The 17,967-nt window shown below is 41.0% G+C and overlaps 2 protein-coding genes across 6 annotated transcripts in view; both read left to right on the plus strand.

Moving 5' to 3' along the window:
• The first annotated feature begins 2,165 nt into the window (after positions 1 to 2,165).
• On the plus strand, positions 2,166 to 10,839 carry PSMD12 (proteasome 26S subunit, non-ATPase 12). Its single transcript, XM_074889080.1, has 11 exons — positions 2,166 to 2,344; positions 4,082 to 4,141; positions 4,379 to 4,507; positions 5,864 to 5,971; positions 6,867 to 6,971; positions 7,412 to 7,561; positions 7,734 to 7,868; positions 8,428 to 8,540; positions 8,903 to 9,077; positions 9,592 to 9,669; positions 10,395 to 10,839. The coding sequence occupies exons 1-11, from the start codon at positions 2,237 to 2,239 to the stop codon at positions 10,602 to 10,604; spliced, it is 1,371 nt and encodes a 456-aa protein (XP_074745181.1). The 5' UTR covers positions 2,166 to 2,236; the 3' UTR covers positions 10,605 to 10,839.
• A 5,666-nt stretch (positions 10,840 to 16,505) lies between these two features.
• HELZ (helicase with zinc finger) overlaps positions 16,506 to 17,967 on the plus strand; it is a 93,188-nt gene continuing 91,726 nt past the window's right edge. For 2 of the 5 annotated variants that reach the window (XM_074889302.1, XM_074889303.1), the window contains exon 1: positions 16,507 to 17,783. Coding sequence is in view for 1 of the 5 variants with exons in the window: in XM_074889305.1 (XP_074745406.1) it covers positions 17,777 to 17,783 (7 nt within the window). In the remaining 4 variants the exon portion in view is untranslated. Of the gene's footprint in view, positions 17,784 to 17,967 lie in introns of all 5 variants that reach the window. The other 3 variants (XM_074889304.1, XM_074889305.1, XM_074889306.1) reach the window with 3 other exon arrangements.

A 17,967-nucleotide genomic window follows, 5' to 3' on the forward strand; every position in this document is an offset into this window, starting at 1 on the left:
ACAAAGCATGCAGATCTGTGGAAAATAAGTGTGTCCAAGAAGCTACTTAAAATGGAAACCAAAATTACTTCCCATACCTACAGCAAAACATTCTTCACTCACCCCATACTTATTGCCACAGGCACAGCTCAGTCTTGTACCATCTGCGCATGCACATGGGGGAAAAAAGTGACTTTAACAATATTCTTGACAAGTCCCTGCTATGACCACTGTCCCAGGACACTCTACAAACCATGGTCACCAAATGCTGTCTAGGGGACATGCTGAGAGAGAAAACTTTTAGCTCCAGATAGCCAGGAAGTTTCTGCCAAGCATGCCTGACTCAATTTTGGTTGTTTTCTGTAAATTGTCAGAAACTATTACTCTTACCTCTGCAATATGCTCTCTATGATCAGTTGTAAAAATAAGATGTCTTTCACTCATCTTTCATTTTTGACCTGGGGGGAAAAAACCCATATGTTAAGTCATGCTGAACATTAACTCCAGATGGACTTGTGTCAGCAAAATATCGCTTCAGAATAAGAGACAGTAAAAGTCTTCAGAAATTTTACTAAAGACATTTGAATAAGAATTTAGGGGTTTTTTTAGCCATTCAGGAAGTCTACATTGGAGGCAAAAGCTGCCTCCCTGTCTCTCAGCATACCCATGCAGGTAAAGGAAGGTAACAGTTACAGTATGCATTACTTTTTTTCCTCTTTCATTCACTGTCTGAATCAAAATTACTGTGTATGGGAATATGTTCAGTTAGATTAGTATCTGACTTTTAACTTCCCTGAAATTCATCACTCCCTATCCATTGACTGTAAAATTATACTAATATTACAAGCTAAAAGAATGCGATTTTTAATTCAAAATAAATAATCAAAGCTCTGTAAACATTTGTAAATGGTTAGAGTTAGAACAACTCTGTGATACATGCATGTATTTCCAATACCTAGGTCAATTAATAACTAAAAAATGATTAAGTTTAATGGATAAATTCCGTGGTTGGACTTTTAAAATCAAGTTTGAGTTCAAACAGAAAGTGACTCAAAGTCCATGGTCTGTTCTGTGCTAACTGGAAAGCATGTATCAGACACAATTGCAACATACAGCATTATAAACTTTGAATTAACTTCATTTAATTACTCTGATTTTATACCAGTGTAGCAACGCGGTCTTAATCTCTAAATGAAAAATTCAGAATAGTTGTATCAAACACCTCTTTGACACATCGTTATGTATGCAGTATAGTCATAAAGGAACAGAACACAAAATGTAATTTCATAGTAACTCATTTTTTCTGGAGTCTTAAACAACATCCAAAGCTAGAGGGCATTCACTGATCATTCTTTCCAAGTTGTATACTTGCAAACATGAGTGAGTTTCTCCGAATTTCTCCAGTGAATGAAACTTCTGTAGTGCATGAAATTCTGCTTTGGAATGATGGCAATCTACAACCCCAAGTGTTGCACCAACATCTCACAACAACTTATCAAACACATTGATGGTGCAACACTCTAATATCAGGATCCTTGTGCTCTTAAAAACCACTGTGTGTCCTACCTTTTCCCCACCTCTCCAGCAATGCAAGATGATTAAATAACTTGAAGCTGGAACGTGAGATACGTGAAAATCACCACAGTGAAGCCACCAGCTCCCGCACCCGAGTCCTCCACTAAAGCCATGCCGTGGTGTGGCCTGCCTCATCGGCATGGTACAGTTCTCTCAAAATGGGGGGAAACAGCATAAAACCACGATCCTCCTGACTCACCACCCCCCACCCTGTGGCCACATCAAGGTCTCAAATTCTTGACGCACAAGCTACAAGCAACACCGTGGCTGGGACAACTGTGCGGAAAACCCGTGTCCCTGCTGAGGCAGGAGGCCACAGGGCAATCTAAGGGCCGTGACTGGACGCCGTGAGGAGCCATCTGGCAGCAACCTCCCCTCTCCTGGGTGCTGGGGGTCCCCTCAGCCCGGGGCACGGCTCCGAGCGAGCCAGGCCGGCGCTGGGCGGCGGGAGCAGCCCCCGGAGCAGCCCAGAGGCCGGGCCGCGCGCGGCTCCCCTCAGAGCCGCCGCCTCCCCTCATCCCCCGGCCCGCCCTGGGTCCTGCGGCAGCCGGAGGTGGCTCCAGCAGCGCCTGTTTGGCGCAGTGCGGGGGCCTTCCGCGGGGCTGCCCCGGCCGTGCCTGCGCACAGGGCCTGGCTGCTTCCGGTGTGTGTTCGCGGGGGGACGCGGAGTGGAGCCGGGGAGATGGCGGAGGGCGGCGCGGAGCGGGCCGATGGCCGTATCGTGAAAATGGAGGTGGATTACAGCGCGACGGTGGACCAGCGGCTGCCTGAGTGCGAGCGGCTGGCGCAGGTGAGGGGGGAAGGCCGGCGGTGCGGATGGGCTGAGTCATGGCGTGGGGCGCGCTAGGCCGCGGTGGCGGGGGGACGTGCGGCGCGAAGTGCAGCCGCCTCTTGTCACCCGATCCGGTGCGGAGGGGTCCGGGGCTCGGGCCCTCCCGTGCCGTGTCGGGGAAGGGGAGAAGTAGGGACTGCTCGACCATTTCAGTGGCAGTGTGTGGGAGCGGGGGCAGGAGGGCGGTGAGGGAGACCAGAGGAGATGTCAGGGTGCAGCCCCGCTGGTGAGGGGATAGGAGGGCCCGAGTCCTCCAGAAGGGACGTGGCTTTTCCCTGGTGCCACTTTCCACGGGTAGCACGGCTGGGCAGACGCCTGGGCAGGTGTTTGTGCATCCTAGGACCACTCTGCGTCAAAGCTGCCTTCGTGTAATTGATCCTGTGTCAGGTTAGAGAGGCAGCACTTTGCATCCTTCTAACTCGGTTATGTACGTGCTCCAAGAACTGGAATGGAGGGCCAGAGCCATGGCAGGCTGATAGGGCGCCTGGCGTCTGCTGAGCAAACATGTACGTGCACCCAGCCACAGGTGACCACAGAATGTCTCGCTGATGGGATCGTAGAGGTAATCATGCGTATCTTAAGGTTTCTTTCATGGGCTTGTTCTGTAGCATAGAGATTCTTGTGCATCTCAGACCTCGGAATAGACAGATTGGATTTGCTGTTATGTCCTTTCCCGGTAGGATGGCATCTGATTCTTCACATGCTGCAAATGCTCTTCTTGGTCCACGTGTCTCATTGTGGTAGACATGTTGTAGTATAAAGCATATTGTACAATTCTGAAGGCAGTAGCCTTAAACTGCATCTATCTTAAGACTGTATTGTATGGAGAGTAGGCACAGGTGTTTTAGCTCACAGACATGGCTCTATGTAGGTATGAGCACCACGACCATGTTTCATTGCTGTGTAACATGTAAATTTGTGGCAGTAAGAGCGCATCCTTGACAAACCATTATAGTGTAAAGATTTCACTAGGGTAGGTACGTTTTAGAAAACAAACTTAATTTTCTCTATTTTGTTACTAGTTTCCAGTTTCTAACCATTTTTTTGCAGCCCCACAGTTGCCATGGGCTGTTGCAAATTCTCCCGTGTTAACATTTTTTTTTACAAGATATTTGCTAGCAATTACAATTTAGGTCTAAAAGTACATTGTGGTATCTTTAACTCCTCTAAACAAAGGCAAATATAGTTCTCAAAGCGCAAAAAGCAGGACTATTAGAATTCCATGATTAGACTAAAGCATGTAGTTTATGCTTTCTGTAGCATGCTCTAATTAAAATATGATGCATGTGGATGAAAGTAATAGTAAAACAAATTTTTGGCCAAGGTATCTAACTGCCTATCTGTTCTCACTTAAAGCGTTGCTTTGGCTCGGAAAGAAATCAGTCTTCCATCTAGCTCAGTGAGTGTGAGCTAACCAAACCTGTCTGAAACTTGCTACGTTTCTCGCACTAGACAGACAATTTATAGCATATATGGGGCAAAAATGCAACTAGTACTTTTCCAGTTTAATCTGCATTTAGAACCATATATTTAAAGTTAGTGCTATATATGTTTCTTTTTTTAAGATAAAAAATACTTTAAAATGAGTGTACAGGCTATTTATGTTTTTTACTTACCTGAGAATTAGAGCTCTTCTCAATTTAAACTGAAATGTGTTTTTCACTCCTGGTGATAATTCTTTCCCTATCACATTAGGAAGGAAGATTGCAAGAAGTAATTGAAAACCTTCTCTCCTTGGAAAAACAAACACGAACGGTAAGTAGCATGTTGTGTGCAACATTTATGCTGGTTTGCCCTACACACTCCCATTCCACTGCATTAAAGTCGCGAAAGGAATTGGAGTATCAGTCCTTCTCTTTTGTTGTTCTTTTCTTTAAAGAGAAAATCAATGAGGCTAGATATATTTTTTTCCCTTCATATAATAGAAGTGTAAGTTGATAGAGGTCTGCAGGTTGTTTATCCCATCACTAATATGCTGCTTGTTTGTTACAGGCATCTGACATGGTCTCCACATCCCGTATCTTAGTTGCTATAGTGAAAATGTGTTACGAAGCTAAAGACTGGGATGCTCTTAATGAAAATATTATTCTTCTATCAAAGAGAAGAAGTCAGTTAAAACAGGTGAATTTAATCCTTTGAAACAAAAAATAAAATTGTGTTTGGAGCTGTGTTACGTATCTGATTCCCCCTTGTGTGTAGGGACTTCCTGACCTTCTAGCACAGATATATGCCTGAATGTATTGTAATTAGCTTCTGTTGACATTTTTTGGTAGACATGTGAAAGCCAGTAATAAAGCTGATATTTGGAATTAGTCTTCACCTTGTGCCTGAACTCTGTGTGGTCCAGCTTCCCATTCTTGGCAACACAGCTGAGACTTTTCTGCTTTTAGATGGTAGTTCATCTTTAGACTCTTCTACAGTCTATATTGTAAACATATTCTTAATTTTTGATGTTCACATGAAGTGTATATTAAACAGTTACTGCAGTTGATTGTGATCAAACAAGGTATATGCTTTACATGCTTGCTTTTGAAACTCATACTCTGGAATTCAGTTCTGTCTGAGAAATTGGCTATCAGGATAGCTGAAAGCACTTGCATTTAAGAAGGTACAAAGTTTATTGCACTGTGTGTTTAGTTGGAATTAATTAGAAGTCAGCAACAGGTAATGTAAATGGCATCATTGCTTTAGGAAGAAAAAGGTTACCTACTTTTTCATGCGCAGAAACATTAGGAGTTTGTGTACAAGCAGAGTACAGTTTAGTTCTCTAACTTGCACAAACTGTGGCTGAAGACTTGGGTCATTTCAGCTGAATTTTCTTCTTGACAAAGAAGTTTCTAGAAGTTTCTATTTTTTTTCAGAAGTAGGTGTTTTAATAATAATTGTAACAGCTTTGTCAGTGTTGTTACAAGAACACACTGCAATACCTGTGCTTGCCAGTGAAGGATGCTGTTATTAGTGCCTGTATGGGAATATGCAGAGATGGAAAAGCATCAGTCAGAAATAATTACCCTTCTTCCTTCCCTTCCTGAAAAATCTACAGGTGTCCTAAAGAGACGGGCTAGCGCACACGCTTAAGAGAAGATGTACCTTCCCTTTAGCCATGCAGGTTTTAGGGCAAACAACTAAGTTTTGTCAGTCCACGTGGGAGACGTGTTGATTTGGCAGAAGAGGAATACTACTTTTCAAGGGAGAACAGCATGGGATGAATTATTTTAAGTATCACTGGAAAAACTGAGATGAAAGAAATGACAGAACAGTATCACATCTGACTTCTAGCATCAGTTGCTAGCATTAGTTTACACTTTTATGAATCAAAATGATGAGATGTATCTTGCATATATGTATATATATATTGAAATGAGTCTCTTAAGTTTGATATGAAACTATTTAATACTTATCTCTGAGTGTTATAGTTCGAATGCATTTGTGAAATCTAAAAACACAGTATGTTTTTCTTTTCTGTTATTGTACTAGGCAGTTGCTAAAATGGTCCAGCAGTGCTGCACTTATGTTGAAGACATCACAGACTTACCAGTCAAACTGCGCTTAATTGACACGTTGCGTATGGTTACAGAAGGAAAAGTAAGATTTTGTTTTAAGACTGAATGTCTAAAAGGTAGAATAAAAATGTTCACCTTCTTTAAAAACACAGCTTCTTAATGTTATTTTTTAATCTTGTTCAAATAAGAGAAGTAATTTTTAAATTAACCTGAGAAGCCAAGTAGTGTATTTCTTCACAAAAGACTGCAAATATTTTCCACATTTCATATTTAAATAATTTGCTGAAACAGTGGTCATATTTCCATGATGTAGCTATTTCCATGATGTAGCTATTTGGATTTAGATCAGAGTTCTAAAATGCCACTTATTTTTCATTTTTTAAAGTGTTATGTATTTGAATTTGTTAGAGAAATGGGCAGGTTTAGTTTGATTTCTCCTGCACTAGCAAGGTATTACATACAGTTACAGTAACCAGAAGGTGATACCAAAGCATTATACCAAGTTAATAGTTTACATAACATTACTTTTCTTTAAGAAAATAAACAATTCTGGATTGAGGCAAATTTGTATTAATGTTACAGCTCTTGTCTGTTCAAAGTCTAAATTGTTAGTAATAAAATATTGTTGATTTATGGCTGGTTAGGAGTGAGTGAAATGCAAACAGTAGCACTTAGTACATATTAACCATTAAAGTCTTAACTTCATGTCTGTTTCAATATATTTTAGCAGACAAAGTATCTAATACTTCATTCACTGTGCACATCCTTTTATGCTTGCTTAAAGAATGGTAGATGAATTCAGATGACATTTTTTAGATTAATTTGGTCCAAATACTTCTGGTGTGTCAACTATCCATCATATTTTATCTGTGTATATTGTGGATAGTATCAGTCTGTGTCTTTGTGGGGTTGTGGTCTTAGAGTTTGCACTCTTCTGTGGAAAACGCCAATGTTTAAACTGCTGCTTCTGATTTCAGATATATGTGGAAATTGAACGTGCTCGCCTGACAAAGACTCTTGCAACAATAAAAGAACAGAATGGTGAAGTGAAAGAGGCTGCCTCTATTCTGCAAGAATTGCAGGTAACATGCCTTGTAACTCAAAACTGAGTCAGCGATAAAAATTAATTCTGACTGCTCTTAGATTATTGTTTAGAAACTTAGTCAGGTACGCCTGCAGAAATGCCTGGAATGAGCTTAACTGTTACTAGTGAAAGTAATTCAGTTTTAACTGCTTTCATTACTCTCATGGTTAGGTTACATAGAATATTTCCCATTTGGAAAACAGATTTCAATTCTCTAGGTAGCGCATTAAGTTTAGTGCTAGTGGATTCTTCCAGAGTAAGTGGGGGCTATAATTTAAAATTGAATAATCTTTCTCCATTTTCACTTGCTCTGGAATAGCTGTTTTTTTCTGTTGTTTTGGTTTTTCCCCCCCTGTCAACCTCCCACTCTTCTTGCACAGTTAAGACTTCACTTGATTTGACTTTGACAGTGTTAAAATAGCTGCATTTTCATTTTAGGTGGAAACCTATGGTTCAATGGAAAAGAAAGAACGTGTAGAATTTATCTTGGAGCAGATGAGACTCTGTCTAGCTGTAAAAGACTATATTCGGACTCAAATTATCAGCAAAAAAATTAATACAAAATTTTTTCAAGAAGAAAACACGGAAGTAAGTCACTGGAGGATTTCTCTCTCTCCCTCCCTCCTTGTCCCAGTTTTAATCTGACATGCCTCTCCTCAGTCCAGGTGTATTTGAAGCCCTCTGTTTTCTGGGATCCACTTGGATTTCATTTACATGATTCATGGACCTGTATTAATTTGAGTGTTTGATACTGTTTCAGAAACTAAAGTTGAAATACTACAACTTAATGATCCAACTGGATCAACATGAAGGCTCCTACCTCTCCATCTGTAAGCACTACAGAGCCATTTATGATACTCCATGTATCCAGGCTGAAAGTGAAAAGTGGCAGCAGGTAAAAAAACATTACATACAGAATGTCTGTATTTTCATGTGGCAAATACTCATTTCATTACCAGATCAATTTACAGCAGATTAAATAGCTCATCAGTCTGTTGTTCTCAGTGTTTTTTAATAGCTATATTAACAAATTGGTTAGTTGAAAACAGATATAATAAAGTTGATTTCAAATGAATATTTATAACTAACATCTTCATTATATTGTCTTTGAAATCTTAAGAATGTCTCGTCTGTTTTATACAAGTGCAGAAATTAGAAACAGCTGTGCAAGTGTGGTCGAAACGATACTGTTGTGTATGCAGTACAGATGTTACGAATTTGAAAAGAATTTTTTTTCATGTATTTAAATACTAGAATTTTGGTTAACCTGAATCAATTTAAATGTAGCACTGTGAATGAGGGTTCATTTCTGCAAGATGACATCAGTTTCACTTTTAACTTCTTAATATGCTGGGCTTAAGCCTTTTACATGTTAAACTCAAAGCTCTGTGAGCAGTGTTTTCAATTCCTCTGTTTAATTATGGGAAAAAAACACACTCTTTCCTCTTAAACAGGCACTGAAGAGCGTTGTTCTTTATGTTATTCTTTCACCTTATGACAATGAACAATCTGATTTGGTGCACAGAATTAGTAGTGACAAAAAGTTAGAAGAAATCCCGAAGTATAAGTAAGTATTCTTTCTAATAATTCTTATGTTAAAAAAGTGTCTCTCAAACTAGCTGTGCAAGTGAAATCTGTTTACGCTGAGTCTGCTGTAAGCATCTCAGTGAAAAATACTGCAAAATTTTCATGATTGTGCAGGTTCTACATTAAAATAAATGTCCCTTTATAAGATAAAGATCTTTATTAGAAACAGTCTGACTTGAGCTGCCCCCTGATAGCGTGAAGTATTAAGAGTACATTCATGAAGGACAACGAATATTAATGGTAATAACATCAAAACATTTCTGAGTATTTCTTTGATCTATTTAAGTATGAAATGAGCCTTATTAATACGGGATTGTAAATCAACTTTACTGAACCATTTAGAGACCTCCTAAAACTATTTACCACCATGGAATTGATGCGATGGACTGCCCTAGTTGAAGAATATGGGAAAGAATTGAGAGAAGGATCCCTTGACAGTCCTGCAACAGATGTTTTTGGCTGTACAGAGGAAGGTGAAAAGAGATGGAAAGATTTAAAGAATAGAGTTGTGGAACATGTAAGTATGGCTGTCTTTAAGCATTAGCTATGTGCTCAGTGCCTCAACTAGAAATGCTTTTTGCTTGCCATATTTTAGTTACAAAGACAAACAAAAGTATGTAGTAAAGCAGCAGATAAGTTGCCTTTTCCATTGTGTTACATTTTCATCATTTTATTTGCTCGTATATCTTTATTATAGATAGGTATTTGGCACAGTTGCCAGAAAAAAAGAGCATATTGCACTCAAATTCTGAGATTTAGCATTCACATTTCAATAGAGCAGAAACTTGAAAGCCTTGCTTTGTATTAAGCTCACAGTTAGTTTATTTCATTACTTAATAATTTGTCATCTAGAGACTTTATAGGTTTCATGAGCAAAAGAACTGTTCACAACTTCCTTGCATACCTTATGCTGGACTGCTGTTAGAGCACTACAGCTCCTAATCTGCTTTTAACATTGACTTTTATATTTTTGCAGCCTGCTTCAATTATTTTTTGCACATAACCCTCTACTCTGAACACTTTTATTCCAGAATATTAGAATAATGGCTAAATATTACACCAGAATTACAATGAAGAGAATGGCACAGCTCCTGGATCTGTCCGTTGATGTAAGTGTTGCTTTGCTTATCCTTCTTTCATAAAGGGCATGGAAGTGTATGTGTGCATGTGTTTGTGACAAAAATGTTTTATCAATGGTAAATCAATGGGTGATTAAAACTGACTGAAGATAACTGTGTTTCTCACCTTTAAATGTCCCTGTTTGTAGATGGTTGTACTTTGGGAACATGGGGTGGAGTAGTCTTCCTGTCACTCCCCTTCGTGTTTTCAAGAGCTTTCCAAAGAGATTCATAGATCATGGCATATTGGTATTTTGAGTGCAAATGAAAAGCTTCGCCCTACTGCTTTTAATTAAATCTGCTCTTTTCCACAAACTCGGAATAAACCTTCTTTGACAGTGGTCAGTAACTCACATGGATTTTCCTATGCCTTGCTCGTCAGACAGCTTGTTCTGCTATCTGTGTAGCCAAGTATTCCAAAGTGTAAAAGTCTGTTGGTGTGGTACATTAAGCTTTTAATTTCACTAAAGATAATCAGATATAGGTCAAACAAACAAACAAAAAAAAGTCTTTTAATAGCTCGTCCTAGTACCTTGCAATGTCAACATGTGTAATATTATTGTGTGTTTTTTTTAAGAACAATATTACTACAGCTGTATTTCTGTTAAGTATAAAGAAAATCTTGTTCCCTGTGCTATAATGCTGTTTGGGAGGAATTCTGGTGTTTTGTAGATAAAAATGCTATCTTCTTGACTTAGTGCTGTTTGTCTTTACAGGAATCGGAGGAGTTCCTGTCTAACCTAGTAGTTAATAAGACCATCTTTGCTAAAGTAGACAGGCTGGCAGGAATTATCAATTTTCAGAGGCCTAAGGACCCAAACAATATACTCAATGACTGGTCTCACAAGCTCAACTCACTAATGGCCCTAGTTAACAAAACCACACATCTCATTGCCAAAGAGGAGATGATACATAACCTGCAGTAAGGTGCCTCAATAATCTCAGTGCTTTTAAAGAAGGCATTAAATCTTCATAATAGAGACTATTATTACAGTGTGTATATGGTTTGTTTTCTCCCTGTCAAGCCTTCCTGGTTTAAAATTTAGAACATAATTCTGAAATTCCCGTTGACAATTAAGTTCCCTTGATTATTCATTCAGTTGTTAAATGTTTTTGCTACAATTGGTGAAATAACATAATAAAACTGTATTGCCTGTATAATAGTAGTCTTGTGATTTCTTCTTTTCCATGTATACCTTCATCTGTCTAACACATCTGTGGTTATTTCATTACAGGACTATTTTTGAGGCCGTGATTGAGAGATGTAAATAATAAAGTCCTAGGGTTTTACAGTAGCATGCATTGAGGTAACTTATAATAATAATGTTATGTCAAGATACTGTTTGAACAAAATTCTGGATGTTCAAGAACAATGCTGTTTCTTGTGATTTGGGACTACACATAGACTTAATTAATTCTGAACTGACTGAGAAATCTACCGAAATCTTGTCTGCTTGTGCAAGTCACTGATTTTCAGTGTTTCACTGTTAGTTTGTAACAGCTACAATAGCAATTATACAACTAGCTAAGATAGTATTTCAAAGCTGCTGCTTCCTATAATCGAATGTGTTCTATGCAGACAAGATAATGTCCTATTACTTGCTTTAACCTACTTGTAATGGAAGGAACCTGTAGACTTTTCCCCATGTCCCTGTTTTTTTTAAGAAAGTAAAATAGTATACCAATAGTATAGTAAGAATCAATGGAACTTTTATTGAATTTGCTCCGTTTTTTACTTTTTTTTTTTTTTTATGCTAGCCATAACTAACTATTCTGTTCATAATCAGGTAGAAACTATAGTTGTAAACGATGTATTGAGATGTATATAAATCCCTTCTCTTTAAAAGGGCACTGAACTTCATTCAAAGTAACACTTAGCACAGGTAATTATCATATGAATACACAGTAAGTCAGGAAACTTCAGACAGCGATTTTGAGTGAGGGAAGTCTGTGAAGGGACAGGAAAAGATGGAAGCTTCAAAGCAGTGTTTTGTAGACTTTGGATGTAGTTTAAAGGAAACTTGGGAATGTGATTTTGGAGGCAAGTAACTATCAAGCCATGCTAATCTAGCTGACTGCCTTTGAGCAACAGAAAAACAGCTGAACTATCAGTGAGGGAAGGGAGAAAGAGGGGCAGACTGTTTAGAATGCATAGAATGCTTACCATCTAACTCCCTAAATTGTATTACAATCCAAATTGTATGAGTTGTTGTGTAAAATCTTGTCACAGCCTTGTCTGAGAATGGGATGTACTGGTCTTTGCAAGGCTAGCCTTAGTAGCATAAGCAAAACTGGCTGCTGCTAGGATAGTGAACAAAGTAATTTACGTCAGTTTTGACCTTGTGGATTGAAAAAAAATCAGTCCTCTGGAAACTGAGGCAAGTGGTATCAGAAAGGGGAACAATGGGTCATCAGGGGAAGTGAGAATGTGCCTCTCCCTGTTCTTATCATAAACCTTTTTACTCCATTTGCAAATCCGGTCTGGAATCTTCACCCCAAGCATTTAAGCTTATGGACTCTGTGACACTGCTACCAGATGAGAGATACTGGACCTGTTTCCCCAGCCAACCCTCTTTTCCTTTTTATCTAGAGGGGAATGGTTCAGTGGTTCCCTGGCCCTACTTTCTGGGGTTCTTGTGGATCCTACTCCCTCTCTGGCCTAGCTGTATCCCTCTCTGCTGCCTTTGCATTTAGAATGTGAGTTTGTTGGAGAGAGGAAGTGGTTTCTCTCCCCTCAGAACTACCTTTTGCTATCAGTGTTGGAAAGAACATGGAAGCACTCTTTCAACAGTCCAGGTATCTCCTTAAAACTCAAATCAGAAGGATTATGAAGGTTCACTTTCATGCTCTATTTATACCAAGGATCCACATTGATCAAGCTTTTTTGCCTTTTAGTCTGAAATAGATTTTTGTCCTGAGTTCACGTACAAAACCTTTGTCTTGGTTTGCCAACAAGGGAAACTCCCTACCTAACTCTATCCCCAGAGTGAGATACACCTCTTGCGTACCTTGTACTTGGTGTGAGAAGCAGGAATCCCTCAGGATTTGTCTCCTCACACGTCACAAAGTTAGGAGTTTTAAAACAAAATTGTAGAATTATTAGGCTATAAGGTAAACCCAAGCAAGTGGAAAAGAATCTATTCATTTAGCCTGGAGATTTTTTGTTTGTTTTGTTGGTAGACTACTACTATTAATGAAAATGAAACCAGTGTATCTTGAGTCTCTCTGGAAAAGGTTGCCATGTTGAGGTTGCTAGGAAAAAAGACAAGCTGTAAACTTTTGGTGTTAGTTCATCTCAAGAATGCAGATATATGTCAGATACAACTCCTCCATGAGCAATTTAAAGGTCAAAATAAAGGCATGCTGCCTTCTTAGAAAAAAATGCACTGAGATTGAAGATCTTTGATCTTGACAATGTGGGATCAAACTATCGCATTAATCTGAACTTTGTAGTTCCTATCTCAACGTACCCTCAACATCCCCTTACTGCTGTTTGCTTGTCAACATTCTCATTTTGTAGATCAAAGGAAAAATGAGCTAGAATTAGTTTGAATGTTACTTGCTAAATTGTATGTGTTTAAAGAGTCCACGCTGAAGAAATATTATCCTTGGATAATTGTGAAGTAAGATTAAAGTTGAGATCATGTGTTCATTAGAGGGCTCTGGAGGAATTCCAGGGGAATTTTCATGCTGGAAAATCAAAACTTGCTACTCTTCAGCCTAATAATCAGACATTAATGGCTGCCTTAGTAAGACCAAGAATTACTGTTGCTATCTAACCTCAGGTCTACCACTGACTTGTTTGTGGCAACTTCTGTTAGTTTCCCATGATTGCTGCTTCTGAGGGAGTTCAAAAATTTATAAATGTCCAGTGTGCTAGGACAATAAAAACATTGCTGCTATTACTGCAATCAGTCTGGAACTTCTGTTGAGAAAGGCCAACTGTTGTTTTGTTTCTCAGAGGTGAAAACTGCTCAAGATGCCTGCTGGGATGTTAGGCTGGAGGGTCAGGGAGGCAATTCGGTGCTGAATATATTCTATTATGTGTTTATTACTTTTTGCAGGTTAATGATTTTTCCTGTATTCTGAAGTTAGATGCTCAATCATGAGTGGAGCTGAATGAAAATCAAGTTTTCTGTATTGGAATTCAAGAAATGCCAGTTCCCAGAAACAGGAGTGAATTTTATCATAGAATGAAAATTGATATTCTGAATTTCTTGTGAAAGCAATGAGGAGAAAGGAAAAAAAGCAGCAGCATAAGTTTGAAATAATTAAAATTGTTTTGAAAATGTAGAAACCAAGCTATAGCTGTGATAGCAAGTGTGCAGCTCATGGGCGAGCCAGGACTCTAGGGCTTTTTGGCTACCAGCTCTCCCTTAGCCCCGAAGCAAGTGAGGGTTTCACAGTTCCCAACTCTTCCAGAATCTGTGCCACACCTTTCAGATCTTCGCTTCATGGCAGGGAGCCTAGCAGCCCTGAGTGGCCCCAGGTTTTCAAACTCCTGTTTTTTGGCAAGAAGCCTAGATTCTCCAAGGACCTGGGCATGGCTCCTAGCTTCACAGAATAGGAAGAAGCCCTGTGAACAGTCTTAATTTACAGAATCCTGACTTAAGGGTAGGGAGACTGGATGTGTTAGTACCTCCTGTACAGGGCTTCCTTGCAGTTACAGTCCCTGGGAGGTTGGGCTTCCTAAACTTCAAGCAGGAAATTGCACTTTTCAGATCTGAAAGTTTCTGAAATCTTAAAAAAATGTGAAAGTGGAATTGAATTTGGTATTGCTGCATTCATGGGAGGGGTTTGTTTTGTTTTGTTTTTTGTTTTAATCTTACCATTATAACAAGTCCCTAGAAATATCACTGTTAGGCTTTTGAGGATCTGAGTTGTTGAGTCTCATGATGCTGAGCAGAGAGTCATTGTTTTTGTTCCCATCTCATGCCTCCCCATTGTGCCTTTGGCATTTCTTACACTTGCAACATATACTGTTGCTTTTCTTCTGCTCCCAGGCTCAGTGTGACCAGCTGCTCCTGGTCTTGGGCAGAAGCCTGGTACTGTGAGCTCTCCTCTTGTCATGAAATCCTACTAGTGAGCATAGCACGTGGGGATTCCAGGAACTTAGGAAGTCTGGGCAATTCTGAAAATGCAAGCAAGCAGTCAGCTCATAACACGTCTGTTTCTGTGCCTAGCCCAGTGCTGAGAGAAGACCTGGCTTGTCAGCTCAGCTTGTAGAGGTGTGAATGATATGTTTGATTCCAGAGGTTGGAAGCCAAAATTGCAGCTTCCACTGGGGTAATATGCATCAAGGAGAGAGAGACATTTCACGGAGTCCCTCCCCCAGTAGCAGCTAATATTATAAGCTTATTTCCTTAAATTATCCTTTAATACTGTACTGAAACATGTCAATAAAAGCCACAAGAAGTCTCTTTCTTCCCATGTAATGTATAACCGGTTGCTAGTGGCATACTCTGCCTTCTGTGCTCTTACAATAGAAGTGGCTCTGAAGCGGAGGTTTAGTTATATTAAGGCCCTTTGGATTTGGAATCTCATCCTTCGGGCCAGCTGCTGTACAATTTGCACTTTAAGCAGAATTTCCAAGGTTAATGAGTGTGTGGAGCCCAAATTTGTTTTGGACCAACAGTCCTCATCCTTCTATCTGGTTAAAAAGACTATGAAAGAGTTTGGAGGGGGCACCACATGGAAATAATACAGTTATTCCAATCCTGCAGGCTCAGTGGCAGTACTTGAACAAAATAGTGTTTGGCAGCCAATCCCATCTCAGAGCTGCTGGCTCCCTCTGTAGCCTCTGGCATGTCCACTTAGGGTTTCTGCAATACAATTAACCAGTCTACAAAACAGAGTAAAACCCATTTCATGTGGGGGTTAAGAGGTTTCATTTAAGTAAGATCATAAAAAGCAGTGGGTGTAAGGGCACAGTCTCCATATTGTGTTTTATACACAGCACTTTCTGAGATGGGGGATTTCCCTGCTTGCCGTAAGTCTTTCCCCAGCTCCTTTTTGGGCTGTTTCTACAGTGCAGAGTTGCCATCTTTTCACAGCAGTCTTTGCCTTTCAGTACTTTAAATCTAGGAACTTTAAAACAACAGAGACAGATAGCAATAAAAATGGTGTCTGTCATTAAACTAATCCTTCCTCATATAACTCAGTCACTAGCCACACAATTTTTTTCCTAGCACAGTATAAACACTGTCAGAACAAATGGACTCAAAAGTTAATGACAGCTTATGTTGAAAATAAACCCAGCAAATTTGCCTCACCCCAAACTGAACTCTAGAGCATATATACATATTTTTAGATATATACACACATATAAAACTGATTCTGTTTTCCAGTGCTTTTCAGAAAATTATTTAAAGAAAACCTTCCTTGCATTTTGTAACAGAAAAATTTACCAGTAATACAAAAGCTCACTAGGAACCAAACACAATCAACCTCCAAAATTAAAGGCCTAATTCCACTTCAAAAACCTGGACTGAATGAGACACAAAGACACTTAGATCCTAAACGTGGTTTCACCTTTACCTGATTCCCCATAACTGCAGCGGGGGACCAGCAGAGATGGCCTACAGCAGGCTCCTCAGGAGTGGTTTTGTCCTCCTGAAATGGCGTCTCCTGGGTTGAGGCTGGGACCAACCACCCTCCCCTCTGGCATGGCCTCTGGTAGGGCACCGAAACAGTTAACTATAGTCCCAACTGTATTTATAAAGTTGAATTAAAACGTGGACTGATTTAAGTCTGGGGCTGCAAATGCAAAGGATTTCTTTAAATTTATTTCCTTCTGCATTTACATTTTTGCAAGGAGCTCTCTTTATAAATGCCTTACTGATGAATATTGAAAATATTCTTGGGCACAAGTATCATCTTGCAGTGGCAATGCATCAGAAGCTTGGCTGGTGGTTATTCTTCAAAGAGTTAGGAGGCGTTAAATATAAATTTAAATATAAATGTATTTAGGAAAATCCAATAATAAAATGATCTGGATCTTATAATTATTTTCATTAAAGTAGAAGGAAAAGTTTTTTTAAAAACATTGGAATCCTGTTTTGTTGGTAAACTTTATTAAGATCCTGAACTAAGCTGCTTTCCCCCGATTTCTCGTCCACTCTGCCCTCAGCCCGCCGGCCCATGCGCGGCGAGGGGCTCCATCCACGGCAGCCGAGCCAGCAGCGCCTTGAAAAAGCCAGTTTGCAAAACAGCGTAGGTATTAAGAATTGATTGCCAAACATTTTGAAAACACAGCTAACAGGGAAGATTACTGTCTGAAAATAAAACTGTTATGCAAAGCAGTTTCTGGGATTCATGCGCAGCCAGAAACGCAGTACCAACAGTCCTTCAGCAACAGCAGATGGGTTTTTAAAACACGGTGTCTAACGTGAGCTGTTCCATCACCTGCCTGCAGCCTTCGCACCGGACCCCGGCTTCGGCAAGTTTAAGGGCAGTAATTTAAAAAAAAAAACCCGAAACACCAAAATCCCCACAACAGTAGAATAACCGCCAGAAAGAAACCATTTTCGGCACAGGTGGACTTTGTCTCGCAGCTTACCGGGCGGGACCTTCTCTACGCGTGTGCGCACCTCATCCCCTGCGTTAAGGAGGACGGTCCGCGCCGGCTCCGCGGGCGCGCTGCGCGTCTCCCCGCGGCGGGCAGCGCCCCTCGGGCCTGGCAGCTGCTGCGGGCGTGTGGAGGGAGTGATACGCTTCCCAGGAAAGGGGAGGGGGCGAAAACAAAAAAAAAAAAAAAGAAAAACCAACGAAAAACGCCGAGGTTGCCGGTTTCCAGCCCCAGCGGCGCGGCAGTGCCCCCTCACGCCGCTCCGTGAGGGGAGAGCTGCGGACCGGAGTCCGTGGCTGCCCTCGGCCAACCGCCGCCTCCCCCCCACCGCGCTGCAGACGGGGCCGCGGGTGCCGGTGCCCGTCCCGGTGCCGCTGCCGGTCCCCGTCCCGCTGCCCGTCCCGTCCGCAGCGCCCCGCCGCCCTCCGCCTTCCCCCGCTGGCCGCCGGGCCGGGAGGAGGGCGGGGGAGGGCTTTCCCACAATGCTTTGTGGGGACGTTGACAAGTGGATCCAAGATGGCGTAGAAAGTAATGACAGGTAAGTCAGGACTTCCCCATTCGCCCCCCGCGGGGGCCGAGGGCGGCCGGGCCCGGCTGGCGAGGGGCTCCGGGGAGGCCTCGGGGGACCCTCGGTGCCCCGCAGCCGGCCGAGCGGCCGAGCGAGCGCTGCCGGCCGGGCCGGAGGCTGAGCGGTGCCGGCTGGAGAGGGCCCTGTGTCTGCG

The sequence above is a fragment of the Strix uralensis genome, chromosome 19 (assembly GCF_047716275.1).
Source record: "Strix uralensis isolate ZFMK-TIS-50842 chromosome 19, bStrUra1, whole genome shotgun sequence".
Lineage (NCBI taxonomy): Eukaryota > Metazoa > Chordata > Aves > Strigiformes > Strigidae > Strix > Strix uralensis.